The 12,627-nt window shown below is 46.0% G+C and overlaps 1 protein-coding gene across 1 annotated transcript in view; it reads right to left on the bottom strand.

The window, feature by feature from the left end:
- Window positions 1-12,627, bottom strand: part of Rtn1 (reticulon 1) — a 221,446-nt gene that overhangs the window by 83,061 nt on the left and 125,758 nt on the right. Inside the window, exon 3 of the mRNA XM_052739626.1 lies at window positions 11,832-12,608. Coding sequence (XP_052595586.1) covers window positions 11,832-12,608 — 777 coding nt within the window. The remainder of the gene's footprint in view (window positions 1-11,831; window positions 12,609-12,627) is intronic.

The following is a 12,627-nucleotide window of genomic DNA, read 5'->3' as shown; positions in this document are numbered from 1 at the left end:
ACTTTCTGTGGACAGGAAATCCTCTAAACTCAGCCTTCTGTGGATGCAGGAAGGGCTGGGAGGTGAAGACCTTGACTAAGAAGCCACTTTCCAGACATGGGATGTATAGATATCAACATAGAAAGAGCAAGCATTAATATGCTGGAAACCACTGCCCTCTGCCAGCTACACAATGCGCATCATATTGATGGTGGATGCAAATAGTATACATAGGAAAGGGCTAAAACCTGTAGTTCAGGAAAGAGACTATATTTCTTCTTAGGAGACTCAGCCCAGATGTGACAGGTGAATTATAAGGCTGGAACATGAAGGTGACTCTTTCACAGAGGACTTTATTCATATCTAGGGTTTGGGTCCCGCACTGCCTCATTAATTCTCCTCATTTTTAGCCACATCAGCGGGCTCTGGGGAAAGATGTGGTCTTCATAGAAATCACAAGAGACTTTCTAATCAAAGTCAAGCTAAGATTTTGGCTTTGTAATTATAGCACATCTTAGTGAGAGATCTAGATAGAACTCATATCAAAACTTTTATTTTCATAGGAACAGGAAGGGGCATGAAATGTGGACACCAGCCAAGAAAAGCTATACATTGACAGTAAGATTGTTTTATTCATATCTAAGTTATCTAGAATCAGTTTATTTGTGCTCTGGTTTCCAATATTTCAGAAAACCATGCCTTTGTGAAATTGTTCCAGTTAGTGAGTTGCTAATGTGGGCAGCGTCGTTCCACAAGCCAGGCTCCTGGACTGAAGAGAGAAAGTTACCTGAGCACTCCATCTCTCTGCTTTTGCTCTCCATGGTGGCTTTTCTGCCATGAACCCGCTAACTTTAAACTCAGTTTAAATGCTCTCCAGGCGCTTAGACTAAGCTTCCAACTGACTGAACATGTTGACACTTGACTTAGCTGCATGTGACGAACTCCCATTGACATCAACACCCTTCCTTGATATTAAATCCCCAATCTCCAAACTCTAAAGCAACTTGTCTTAGAAAGGAGTTTAGCCTCACTTAAAGACGGGTCAACTATCAGGAAATTAACTTAGTTAGAAAAGGGAACTGAATGGCACTTGAGAGATCTTATTTTGAACCTGGGGTTTTCTACTGTTACAGTATCACCAGAACACCGACTGAACCTCAACTCTTGCCTTGAACCTGATATAAGAGTCTTAGTCCAAAAACCTCTAATCAGTAGGAAATCAGGTTCAGAAAGCCCGCAGGGTAATATGTGGTTTGGGTAGAAGCCAAATGGTGAGACATAAAATTAATTCTGCTGGAAAGCTACGTTACTCACTTAGAAGTATTCTGGAGGCTCTGTCCTTGTGTGAATTCCAAGGAACGCACAGACGGTGAGTTGAGCGACCAATCACCACATAAACAGCCCTGCTGCAGGGACATTTCAAAGACCTTCTCTTACATCACAACCCAAGAGAATGAACTGTGAAGCTCAGTTGTGGAAGGTTTTGATCAGGTTAAAGTCAGAAGCTGGATATTTCTGTTACAACCACTGGATGGCATCAGACATTAGCAATCTGCTAACCAACACAGAAACACTAATGCTTTACCAGATCTCCTCTGGAATTTTCAATGAAGAGTCAGATCTCCTAAAGCTGCCAAGGACAGACAAATAACACTGAGTTTGAATGTCAAAGAATTTGGTTTTGAAACATATTTTGTTTTTGCAAATGTTTTGCACTCAAGGAAATCTTGTAAGATTTCAGCACTCAGTCAAGAGTTGTAAAAACCTGAAGTGCCTGCCGGAAAGCTGTGTTTACTAGAATATGCAGTTCAGAACTGAATTATTTATCAGTGGTAGTGCAGTCTTTGCTTGATAATAAAATCATCTCTTCTACCGACCATTTAAGCCCTCAGCAAAACCCTGCCCTCAAGCATTAGCTGTGATTAAGAAGAGACCGGCATTATCAAGACAAAATCTTCTGGAAATATTTCCTTGGGGTCAGCAGGTCACAACCTGCTTAAGCAGCTGGAAAGATGGCTCAGCAGTTAAGAGCACTTACTGCCTCAGTTCCCAGCACCTGGGCTGGCTTACAAGCCCCTATAACTCCAGCTGCGGGAGATCTAACGCCCTCTTCTGGCCTCCGAGGGCATTGTAGTCTCACGCACACATCCACATATATACATATAATCAAAAAATAAAGTTATAAAAAGTAAAATATTGGCTAAGAAAGTAACGAGTAATTTTCTATGATTTTTATTATATGAATGCTATAATATTGTGCATATTGTTAAGTTTAATGAATTACTGTTATTTTTTCTGAGGCAGGGTGTCACCAAGTTGCCCAGGGTGGGCTTAAACTGACTCTGCAAGTCAGGCAGACTTTGAACTTGCAATTCCCCTGCCTCATGCTCCCAAGTCTCTGAGAATACAGGTCTGCACTACCAGGCCCAGCTTTATACCATTTCCTGGAACAGTAAACCAAAGGGACCCTATCAGCTCATCTGGAGATCCTTCACTCCCTCTCAGAGCTTTCTCTTCTCTTACTGCACTGAATTTCTCCTTCCTGGTTCTCCTCTTAGTTGTCAACCTCTTTTCTAATCTTTTGTTGAGGGTTTTATTGGGGTCAGCACACACTAACTGTGGCCCAGCTGGCAGCTGACGGTGGTAATGTGTAAGAGTCTCCGAGGTGGTACTGCTTTGAAGGCATCAAGGGGTCATGGAGAGCAACTGAGGATTAGCACCATGAGAGGTTAGGAGAGGCCATGTGGTGCATGTGCTGCCTCAGTTGAAGTAAAAGCCCCAGGACTGAAAGGGTTATGGAGAGAATTGCGGTGTGGTACCATGTAGCAGGGTCGGAGTCCCTGAAGAGAGCCCTGGAGAGGCTACTGATGAAAGTGTGGCCCAGTTGTGACAGAGATCCCGGCAGTTTGGAGATGCCAGTACCACAGGAAGACCACCAAGGGTAGGCGCAGCTGTGGAGTGGAGCTGGCCTGAGCCTGTGAGGCAAGCTGTGTTCTATGGCAAACCCTTTGGAGCCTAGACAGTGGTGAGGCCCAGAAGTCTGACACGTTGTTGGACTTTTGTTTTGCTTTGATTTGATGTAACTGGACCCTGGCTCTTCCTTCTTGGAGTAACAAAGTATTTAACTTATTTTTTATTTTACGGGAGCACACAGTTCAGAGACTTTTGAACTTGGAGGCTTTGGAGTTTTAGACTATGGCTATTTTAGAGAGGCTTTAACTTTGAAAGGGGTTTTGGGTGTTTTGGAGAGATTCAACTTTTAAAGTGTTTGAATTTCCAAAGACTTTTAAAAGTTGGAATGTTTTGAATTGAAATATTGAAATTAATATGAAATCTTGTGATTGAACAAGAAAGAAATGGTTATAGGTTAATAATGTGTTTATGTGTCAAGTCAACAAGGGGCCAATTGTGTTGGCTGCATTTTGTCAACTTGACATAAACCTAGACATTTCTGGAGAGAGGGAATCTTCATTGAGAAATGCCACTATAAGACTGGTCTGTAGGCAAGTCTGTGGGGGAATTTTCTTGATTAGTGATTGATGTGTCAGGGCCCAGTGCATTGTGGGCAGTGCCAATCCTGGGCAGGTTGTCCTTCCTGGATGGTATAAGGAAGCAGACTGAACAAGCCATGAAGAACAAGGCAATAAGCAGCATTTCTCTATGGCCTGTGCTTCAGGTCCTTCCTCCAGGTTGCTGACCTGAGTTCCTGCCCTGAGACTTCCCTCAGCAATGACGTATTACCCGAGAATTGTAAGCTGAAATAAACTCTTTCCTCCCCAAGGTGCTTTTGGTCACAGGTGTTTTATCACAGCAATAGACACTGTGAGATGCTGTTAGTATAATTTTTATTTATATCTGAACTGTTCTTTAGATATTCTGGGGTCTTGTCATTTCCTGGCCCTACCCAAGTTTTTATACAACTCTATTTAAAGGGACAACTTGACTGTCCATAATCCCTATCTCTTTCATGATGTGCCACATCGAAATTCCTAAGGGCCAAATCTGACCCTTAGTCTAGCTCCAGCGTCAGCCACCTAACTATCATGGTCACCTAAATGCAATAATCCCCCAGATCGTTGCCATAAAAAAGTGTTAGTAACACTCATGGGCAGTTTTCCAATAGCAAAACACACACACACACACACACACACACACACACACACACACACACACACACACGCATGCACACATACTCACATGCACACGCACACAAAGAGACAAGGAGGCCTAAGGGCTTAAGCAGTAACATCTACCTTTAGATGCATTTCCTTTCCCTTGTAAACATATTTGCGTCTGCTTGTGATTACCATGTTGGCAAACACTGAAATATCACTTAGAAGGTTTTGGAGATCAAATATCTCCCTTTGATGCAAAGTAAGTCCTATACTTCAACCTCCCAGATAGCTCCAATCCATCCACTGCTCTCCTTCTTCAGGGCCATCCCTTCCTCTCATCCACCACCATCTCACCCCTGCAACAACTTCCCAACAGTCTTCTGTCTTCCAACTTGTCCCTCCCTGTAGATGTAATTCAGTGTAGATGTAGCCAACGGTTTTATCAAACAAGAAACACAGAGCCGATTCAGAGAAGAAAGCCAAGAGGTCAGAGCCAAGAGCCTCACCCTTCCTGATTCAGGGATCCTCCTCAGCCCAGAGAGCTCTCCGAAAAGAGAGAGCCCTACATCCTGTGTGTCTGTCTCTCTAGTCTCCTTGTTCTGGCTTCTGATTGGTTGTAAACCCAATCATGTGACTGCCTCGTCACTGCCTGTATGTACCGCCCTCCAGGTCCTTAAAGGCGCACGCCACCACTGCCACGCACTTGCTATGGCTCTAATAGCTCTGACCCCAGGCAACTTTATTTATACTACTACACCTCCCCAGACCTTCCTCCCTACATCACCAAGACATAAAAGTGCAACAAAGTCATGTCTTTTTCTGATTTGAAGCTCTTTCATGTCTGCTCAGAAAGCTTGGGAAAGACCTAACTCAGCCCACGGTGTGAGAAAGAAGGTATCGGCGGCCCACCAACCCCTTTCCGGGCACCGCCTTTGCTGTCATTTCTTCTCCATTCCTAGAACACGCCTAGGACTTGTCTGCCTTTGGTATTGGCATTTTCTGCTATCTAGAACTTTCTTTAATCAGTTCCTGCCGTAATTGACTCCTGTCATTTTTAAGACCTTCTCTGACTTTCATATCTGTCAATAAAGGCCACCCTGGCCAGGTACTCTCTCACGTCACTCTGAAGGTTTCCTTTTCAAAGTCTGCTCTTCTCCTCGGACCATACTCCAACTCCAAAAAAAGGGATGTATTCACATCTGCCTTGGTTATAACTACATTGTTTGTGTTACACATCTGTGCCGTATTGGTGGAATCAAAAGATGAATAGACAAATGGCTTCGGAATGGCTGGCGTATCTTGGAGTGAAATTTATGCTGCCTGAATTTCAAGAGTGTTTTGTGCAGTCACAAAGATAATCTCTAGAAGTATAGATGGTGCCTATGGGTATCTCAAGGTTAGTGGAAAGGGAGGTGAGCGTTCTGAAGGGGCAGGGAATCCCCTGGAGCCTCTTTTGGCTCTGGAAATTAGAAGTGTGTGATGTATGTCCTCTAAGCCATGTAAGTGAAGGTGGCTTGTATGAGGGACAAAGATGGAGTCATTATTTATTGGAAAAAATGAAATCTTTGCTATCGGTGAACTCTTTCCATGGACAAGTTCCAGACTGATTTGAACCCATCTAAGTAGCTAGTCCACATCCCTTCCATGCCCAGGCCAAATTTACTAATGAGTTGGGGCTTATTATATCTCAAGATTTGACAGTGAAAAATTACAACAGTACAAGAACCATGCCCTGGAGAAGAAGATTTGAGACTGTCCTATAAATAATAAATGTCAGAGTCTACCTCAATTTGGAGCAATTTTATCCATGGCTGAGAAGGATATCTCCCCCAGAACCCTGAAGCCAATATTTTTAAAGTATCCATCCACATGCAATTTGAGCAATGTTAACTTTGTGTATGCTTCATAAGGAAAAGCCAGTAAATAGAAGTTAACAGATGGAGCTGACTGCTGGCAATCTCATTCCAGGGATGTTCAAAGGAGAGCATCTTCTCTCATGGGAAAAGCCTCATGAAATTAGCTTAGGTGCTCAGAATGGTCTACACTGGGAAACTTGATGTCTTTAAGTATCTGTATGGTGATGGGCATCATGACTGTCAACTTGATTGGGTCTGGAATAAACCAAGAGACACTCTTCTGCGTGGGTCTGTGAAGACATTCCCAGGAAAGATGAACTGAGTTAGGAAGACCTTTTATCAGAGAAAGCATCTTCCAGCAGAAGCCTAAATATGAAGAAGTCCAAGGATAAGCAGGGCTTCTTGCTTGCCTGCTTTTGTTTCTTGCTGTTCAGTGTGTCTATCCTGCTGATGTTACTCGCATCGAAACCAAGCTTCTTCAGCCTTCCCATGTGAACTTGACTAGCAGCTCTCTCTAGGAACCCTCCTCCCCTTCGGTGAGAGATCAGGACTGCTGAGGAGGGCGGGCTCTTGACCTGAGCTGCTCCAGGTCTCGGCCTCCTCAGTGTGCAGTCATTGTTGGACAACTCAGTGCCCACAGTGTATGTCACTCTAATAAATTCCCGTATGTAATACATATTCATTGTATCGTTCTTCCCCTCTGGGGAACCCTGACTGGTACAACGGCCCACACGGACATAAGAGCCAGACTGCATCAGGCAATGACTGGTCCGTCTTGATGAAAACTGACACGGAGCAGCCGCCTGTAGTGGATGAGGGTCGGGCCTCTGGATGATGCTGAAATTTCTACTGTGAACGGAAGAGACTTTCCAAGAATCTTTAGGGCCCGATTTACTAATGCAGTCTCACAGAAGTAAATACGTATGGTGACTTTGTTAGTTTTAGAATTACAAGAAGAAAAGTAAATGGATTCTGTTGATTTGGGTTCTCTCTCAGATACTGTGGGACAGAAACAATCTGTTGTGCGACACTGAAAAGTGACGGCAAAAGCGCCATCAACATCTGGCAGGTGAACATCCAGTCTATGTGACGAGACCCCCATCTGGTAGCCTTCCTGTAAACACCCCGCCCCAAGAAAGAGACAAACTTTTTTCTGCCACAGTTTCCTTCCAAACTCAGGCTGTGCAGCTGGTCCCATGGAGAGGAAGGGGCTGCAGAGGTCTGCCCCCAGGGAACAGGATAGGAGCTGTTCTAGCCAGAGGTTAAGCATGATATGCTGAGGCATATGTTGATTATTACCTCGTGTATGCTTATTTTAGTGGTGTTTTCAGATATTAAGGCCATTCTGGATCATTTTAGGGATAGTCTTTTTTTTTTTTTTTTAAAGATTTACTTATTTATTTATTATATATACAATGTTCTGCCTGCATGTTTGCCTGCGGGCCAGAAGAGGGCACCAGATCTCATTATAGATGGTTGTGAGCCGCCATGTGGTTGCTGGGAGTTGAACTCAGGACCTTTGGAAGAATAGCCAGTGTTCTTAACCTCTGAGCCATCTCTCCAGCTCCCTTCGGGGGAATAGTCTTATAGACAAATACTACTGCAGACAGCAAAGTGTTTACAATTGGGTCAGTGCTGAGTGCTTTCAGCTTTACGAATCGCTCCTCAGATCCAGACTCTGTGCCTTTACATGAACCCCTTGAACTCCACTGCCACGCTCATGTCCCTCTGCCCATGGAATGTTCCTCTCAAAACTTTTATTATTAACTATCAACAATGCTATGTGAAGGATACTCCCGTGTGTAGTTTTTATAAATAAAATATACTTTCACATGGATCTAATATGTATCTTATAACACACGCATCTGCCCATTATAGGATTTCAGAGGGATGAAGTCTTTGCAGTACCAAAGGGTGTGGTTACAATAGCTGTTATGAGACTGTCCTCTTAAGTCTTGTTTTTGGCAGAGCTGGACAGAACCCGGGGTTTTATGAATGTCTGACAAGCTCTCTACCACTGGGCTGCAACCCCAGCCTTAAGCAAGTTTTGAATATGAGTTATAATCATGGAGGATGAGAGGAACTCAAACAGCATTACTTCATCAGCTCCAGAAGGGAAAGGAGAAGGAACGGGAAAATTCTGGCAAATAACATGGGTGTAATGAACACGGGAAGTCAACAAGGTGCCCAACCACAGTGAGGAAATGGATGTGGAGCTCAAAAGAGAAGATTTCTCCAAAGCAAGAGACTGGGCAGTTACCACATAAAACCCATTAGTTCACGGGGGAGGTTAGCCCTGGGATTGAGGACCTGAAGGGGGAAAAAAACAAGGACTCTGGAACACCTCAGCAATAGTAAAAAGGCAATAAAAGATTGGAAAAGAGGCTGACAAGTAAGACAAGAACCAGGAAGGAGAGGAAGTGAAGATCTCCAGATGAGTTGATAGGGTCCCTTTGGTTTACCGTTCCAGGAAATGGTATAAAAGCTGGGCCTGGTAACGCAGACCTCCTGTATTCTCAGAGACTTGGGAGCATGAGGCAGGAGAATTGCAAGTTCAAAGTCTGCCTGGGTTGCAGAGTCGGTTTAAGTCCACCCTGGGCAACTTGGTGACACCCTGCCTCAGAAAAAAATAACAGTAATTCATTAAACTCAATGAAACAATATGGACAATATTGCATCATTCATATAATAAAAACTCATAGAAAATCACTCATTATTTTCTTAGCCAATATTTTACTTTTTATAACTTTACTTTTTAATTATATGTATATATGTGGATGTGTGCATGAGACTACAATGCCCTCGGAGCCCAGAAGAGGGTGTTAGATTCCCTGGAGCTGGAGTTATAGGGGCTTGTAAGCCATCCAACCTAGGTGCTGAGAAGTGAGGGGCAAGTGCTCTTAACTGCTGAGTCATCTTTCCAGCCCCTCAAGCAGATTTTGGTTTGTTTGTTTCTTTCTTTCTTTCTTTCTTTTTTGTTGTTTTTTTTTCTGATTTATTTGCTTTTTTAAATTGAAAATAGTGTTTTTTCATACAATATTTTAAAGACTGATTGGTACTATGCCATTAAATTACTAGAGAGGACAAGAAAAATTAGACAAAAATGAGGCTATGGGGTTTGGCAAGCAGGGAGTGACTATGGTTTTCAGAATAGCCTTAGGTGGGACCGTGACAGCTAACTGCTGTAACTCAGAACTCACCTATCCTCATGAGTCACTTTGGGTGTTACATGTTTTATTGAGGAGTTTTAAAATTAGTCTTTCATGTGCACGTTCCTGAGAGTTGAGGTAACCTTGCAGAAATGGAAATGGATCTCCCCCTTTGGAGTCTGAATGCACTAACTGTCCTGGAGATGTGGAGGGGAAGAACACAGAACACCAGGAGGGTGGGCCTGCACAGGGGGAAAATAAGACGCAAACAAAGAATGATATTCTATCTCCATAGCTGCAGAGGGCTCTGAAAGGGAGAAAGTTCCAAATCACAGACCTGGGACCACTAAGCCTGGTGCCCCTGGGTCACACACCATGGCACCATCAGATAGCTGAGTCTTATTCTAAATGTTTCCGAGTCCTGAAGTGCAGAGCAGTGTCAGTCAGACGGCTCCGAGGAAGCCTACCTGCGACGCATAAACCTAAATACTTATGTTCCCAATGTTTCACTGGACATGCGCGGGAAACCACAGAGCCGATGACCCCACAGTTCAGGGCAGTCACGCTTGGCTTAAGCACCAGCCTCCTGGCTAGCGACAGTGATTAAGAACAGCCCAGGGGAAGCTTGGCAGCACACAGGCTTTCTCACCTGCTGAAATGGACCTGCTAAGACCAGAGGGAACCTCAAAGCCCAAATCACCTTCTGGTGGGGATGACTCATCCACCCAGGCCTCCAGGGCTTAGCTTCTCCAGAGTGGTCTTTTCATATAGTGCAGCTGAGCAGTGAATTTCAGTGGGAGACTAGATTTCAAAGGACTCCTCAGTGCAGAAGAGAGCAGAGGTTACTCACCCTGGTACCCCTCAATCTTTTGAAAAGACTGCCGCTCTCTTTAGAGTCTAAACTTGGCAACAGAAGGTCTAAGCTGTATGGGGCAACTTGTGCGGAGATCTGAATGACACTGAGTTGGTCGTAAAAGTGCACTGAGCCCTGGCATTCAGAACTCCAGCTTTACAGGTCTTCAGCAGCTGTCTGGTAAGTCAGCCCCAGCTGCTTGTCTCCCAGATTTCCCAGGGGAAGAAATGGGCCTGCAAATTTCACCTTTCTCTTCAGGCCCAGACTCACTTATTTGGGGGAGATAACCATGTTTGAATAGCATTGTGCTCATAGTGGCTGTTTCGGAAACACTGGGGACTCAAGCGGAGCCATGCCTGTTACATGTTACATGATGTGGCAGCATGGCTCTAGCTCCAGGTCCCTGAAGGAGATGGAAGCTGTTTGTGCCAATGCTGCTGCCCACAGCTCCTGCAAGCCATGGGGCTCTTCCCTACCCCAGGCAGAGTGGTGGGAAAAATAAGCTAAATTAGTTTCAGCCGTCACCAAACGAGTATACATTCTTACTCTTACATTTGACTTCCAATATACTCCCCTTGCCCACACATAATATCCTGAAAATTCTGGAGATAGTTATTTGGCTAATCAATAGTCGGCTGGGACTATTACACAGTGGCCCCGGGTTGATCCCCAAAATTTCAACAACAACAACAATCCTTTATCTTGGCCACCATGAAATATGGTTATCTTTTTATTTCATTCCTCCAAGTCCCCCCATTCTAATAGGATAATTTTGTTTCATGTGTCGGCTTCCAATCTATAATAAGAAAGATTTTGTTCTCTATTTTTATGTGAAATACTTTAGGTTAGCAAAGGCACAGCCAAGAGGGTATGCCTTTGAAATCATTTCTCTTCAAAGAGCAAAATGCCTGTAAAGCAGCAAACAGTAGAGAAGATGGGTAGGCGTGGACCTGGAGTAGAGGTGTGCCTTGAGAGGAAGCAGCACCTCATGGATTCGTCTGGTTCTTTTAGCCCTGAAATCCATGATGAATCTACAGTCAGGCTCGGTGGGCAACTCCAGACGGCGGAAGAATCTCCTTTATACCCGTGAAGTCTGGATGATAAAACACCAGACTTCTCTCATTTGAAGACTTTCTCAGAGGGAGATCCTAACAGCTAGAGTAAAAGAATTCTAAATTATAAGCAATTTTAAAATTATTGAGTCATGTTAGGTGCTGCTAGGGGACAGAGAAACTGTGGAAGCAATTTTTTTGTTTGTTTGTTTTGGTTTTGGTTTTTTTCGAGACAGGGTTTCTTTGTGTAGCTTTGGATCTCACTCTGTAGACCAGGCTGGCCTCGAACTCACAGAGATCCACCTGCCTCTGCCTCCCGAGTGCTGCGTGGAAGCATTTTTGGTCCCTATCTTTGCTGATTATCTAGACCTCAGAAAACAAATCTCTCCCTCCTTGGGTGTGAGACAGAATGGAGCCAAGCTCCACATGGCCTGTTTAGGTAAAACTGAGCTAAAGGCAGGTTTAGGCATGAGAAGGGATCTAACCACGCCTCATCTTTAAATAGGTAGAAACCGGAAACAAGCCTGGAAGGTTCCAAGCAAAGCTTTCCTTTTCCACAGAGAAGTCCGCCCTGAAGAGTTGGGTCACCAATTCAGGTCCCGGGAGCACACAAAACCCTTCGTGATTGGGGCTTGGGGCCAGGGGTCCAGTGCCACTGCGGTCTGTTCCCCTGTGAGTCAAGCCTCTCTTTTCCTCCCATGCCCACTATTCTGCCCGCTGTGTCCGGGTCATGGTCACAGCTTTAGCTTCCCTGCGGATACCTCAGGGCACCCCGGGAGGACTCTGGCGGGACAACCCTGGTTGGACCAGAAAAGCTGCCCCGTTACCTTTTTGCTTATTGAAGAAGGGCGGAAGGGGCACGAGGCTGGGACCAAGCGGCCCGGGACCCTCGGTGGCCGCCGGGCTTTGGCTGGAACTCTCCTTAGGTTCCTCCTTAGGCTTCTGCTGCTGTGACGTGGGCGGCTCGGGGGCCGGGGCTCCGTCGCCCGAGGACGGCTCCGGACGGGATGGGAGGGCAGCCGGGGGGAAGCTGAGCACCGGGCTGGGCTCCGCGGGGTCCTGGCGGCCGGGCGCCCGCTCTGCGGCGGCGGCGGCGGCGGCCCGAGTGCTGGTCTCCTCGCGGATGGCGTCCAGGGCGCCTGGCTTCATCGGGGGCGAGTCCTGCTCGCGCTTGGGGCTCTCCTCGGAGGCCGAGGAGGCGTCGCACGACTCGATGATGAGCTCGCTGTCCAGCTCGGCCTCGCGCTCCTCCCGCAGGATGCTGTACTGGATGGACGGCGAGGCTGGAGAGGGAGGCGGGCCCGACACGTGGCCGAAGCTCACGTAGCCCGAGGGCAGCGCATCCTCGGAGGCCATGGGGTCCTCTGACACCAGCTCAATTTCCGAGTCTCCGGACTCCGCACTGCTGGCCTCGTGGTCCAGGGTACTGGGGATGGTGGGCAGCCCGGACCTGGCCTTGGCTTTGGGCCTCTCGGCCACCTGGCCCACCGGCCTTGGACCCTCGGTGGTGGTCTCATACGACAACCCCTTCGCTTCTTTAATGGCAGCGATCAACTCGTCCTCGGAGACACTGCCTTTCCCCTGGGACTCGGCAACAGATGGTTCTGTCGTCCCACAGAGCGA

This window comes from Peromyscus californicus, unplaced genomic scaffold (assembly GCF_007827085.1).
Source record: "Peromyscus californicus insignis strain IS unplaced genomic scaffold, ASM782708v3 Scaffold_15__1_contigs__length_86483966, whole genome shotgun sequence".
NCBI lineage: Eukaryota > Metazoa > Chordata > Mammalia > Rodentia > Cricetidae > Peromyscus > Peromyscus californicus.
The sequence above is the reverse complement of the archived record's forward strand: the minus strand, read 5'-3'. Positions and strand labels throughout refer to the sequence as shown.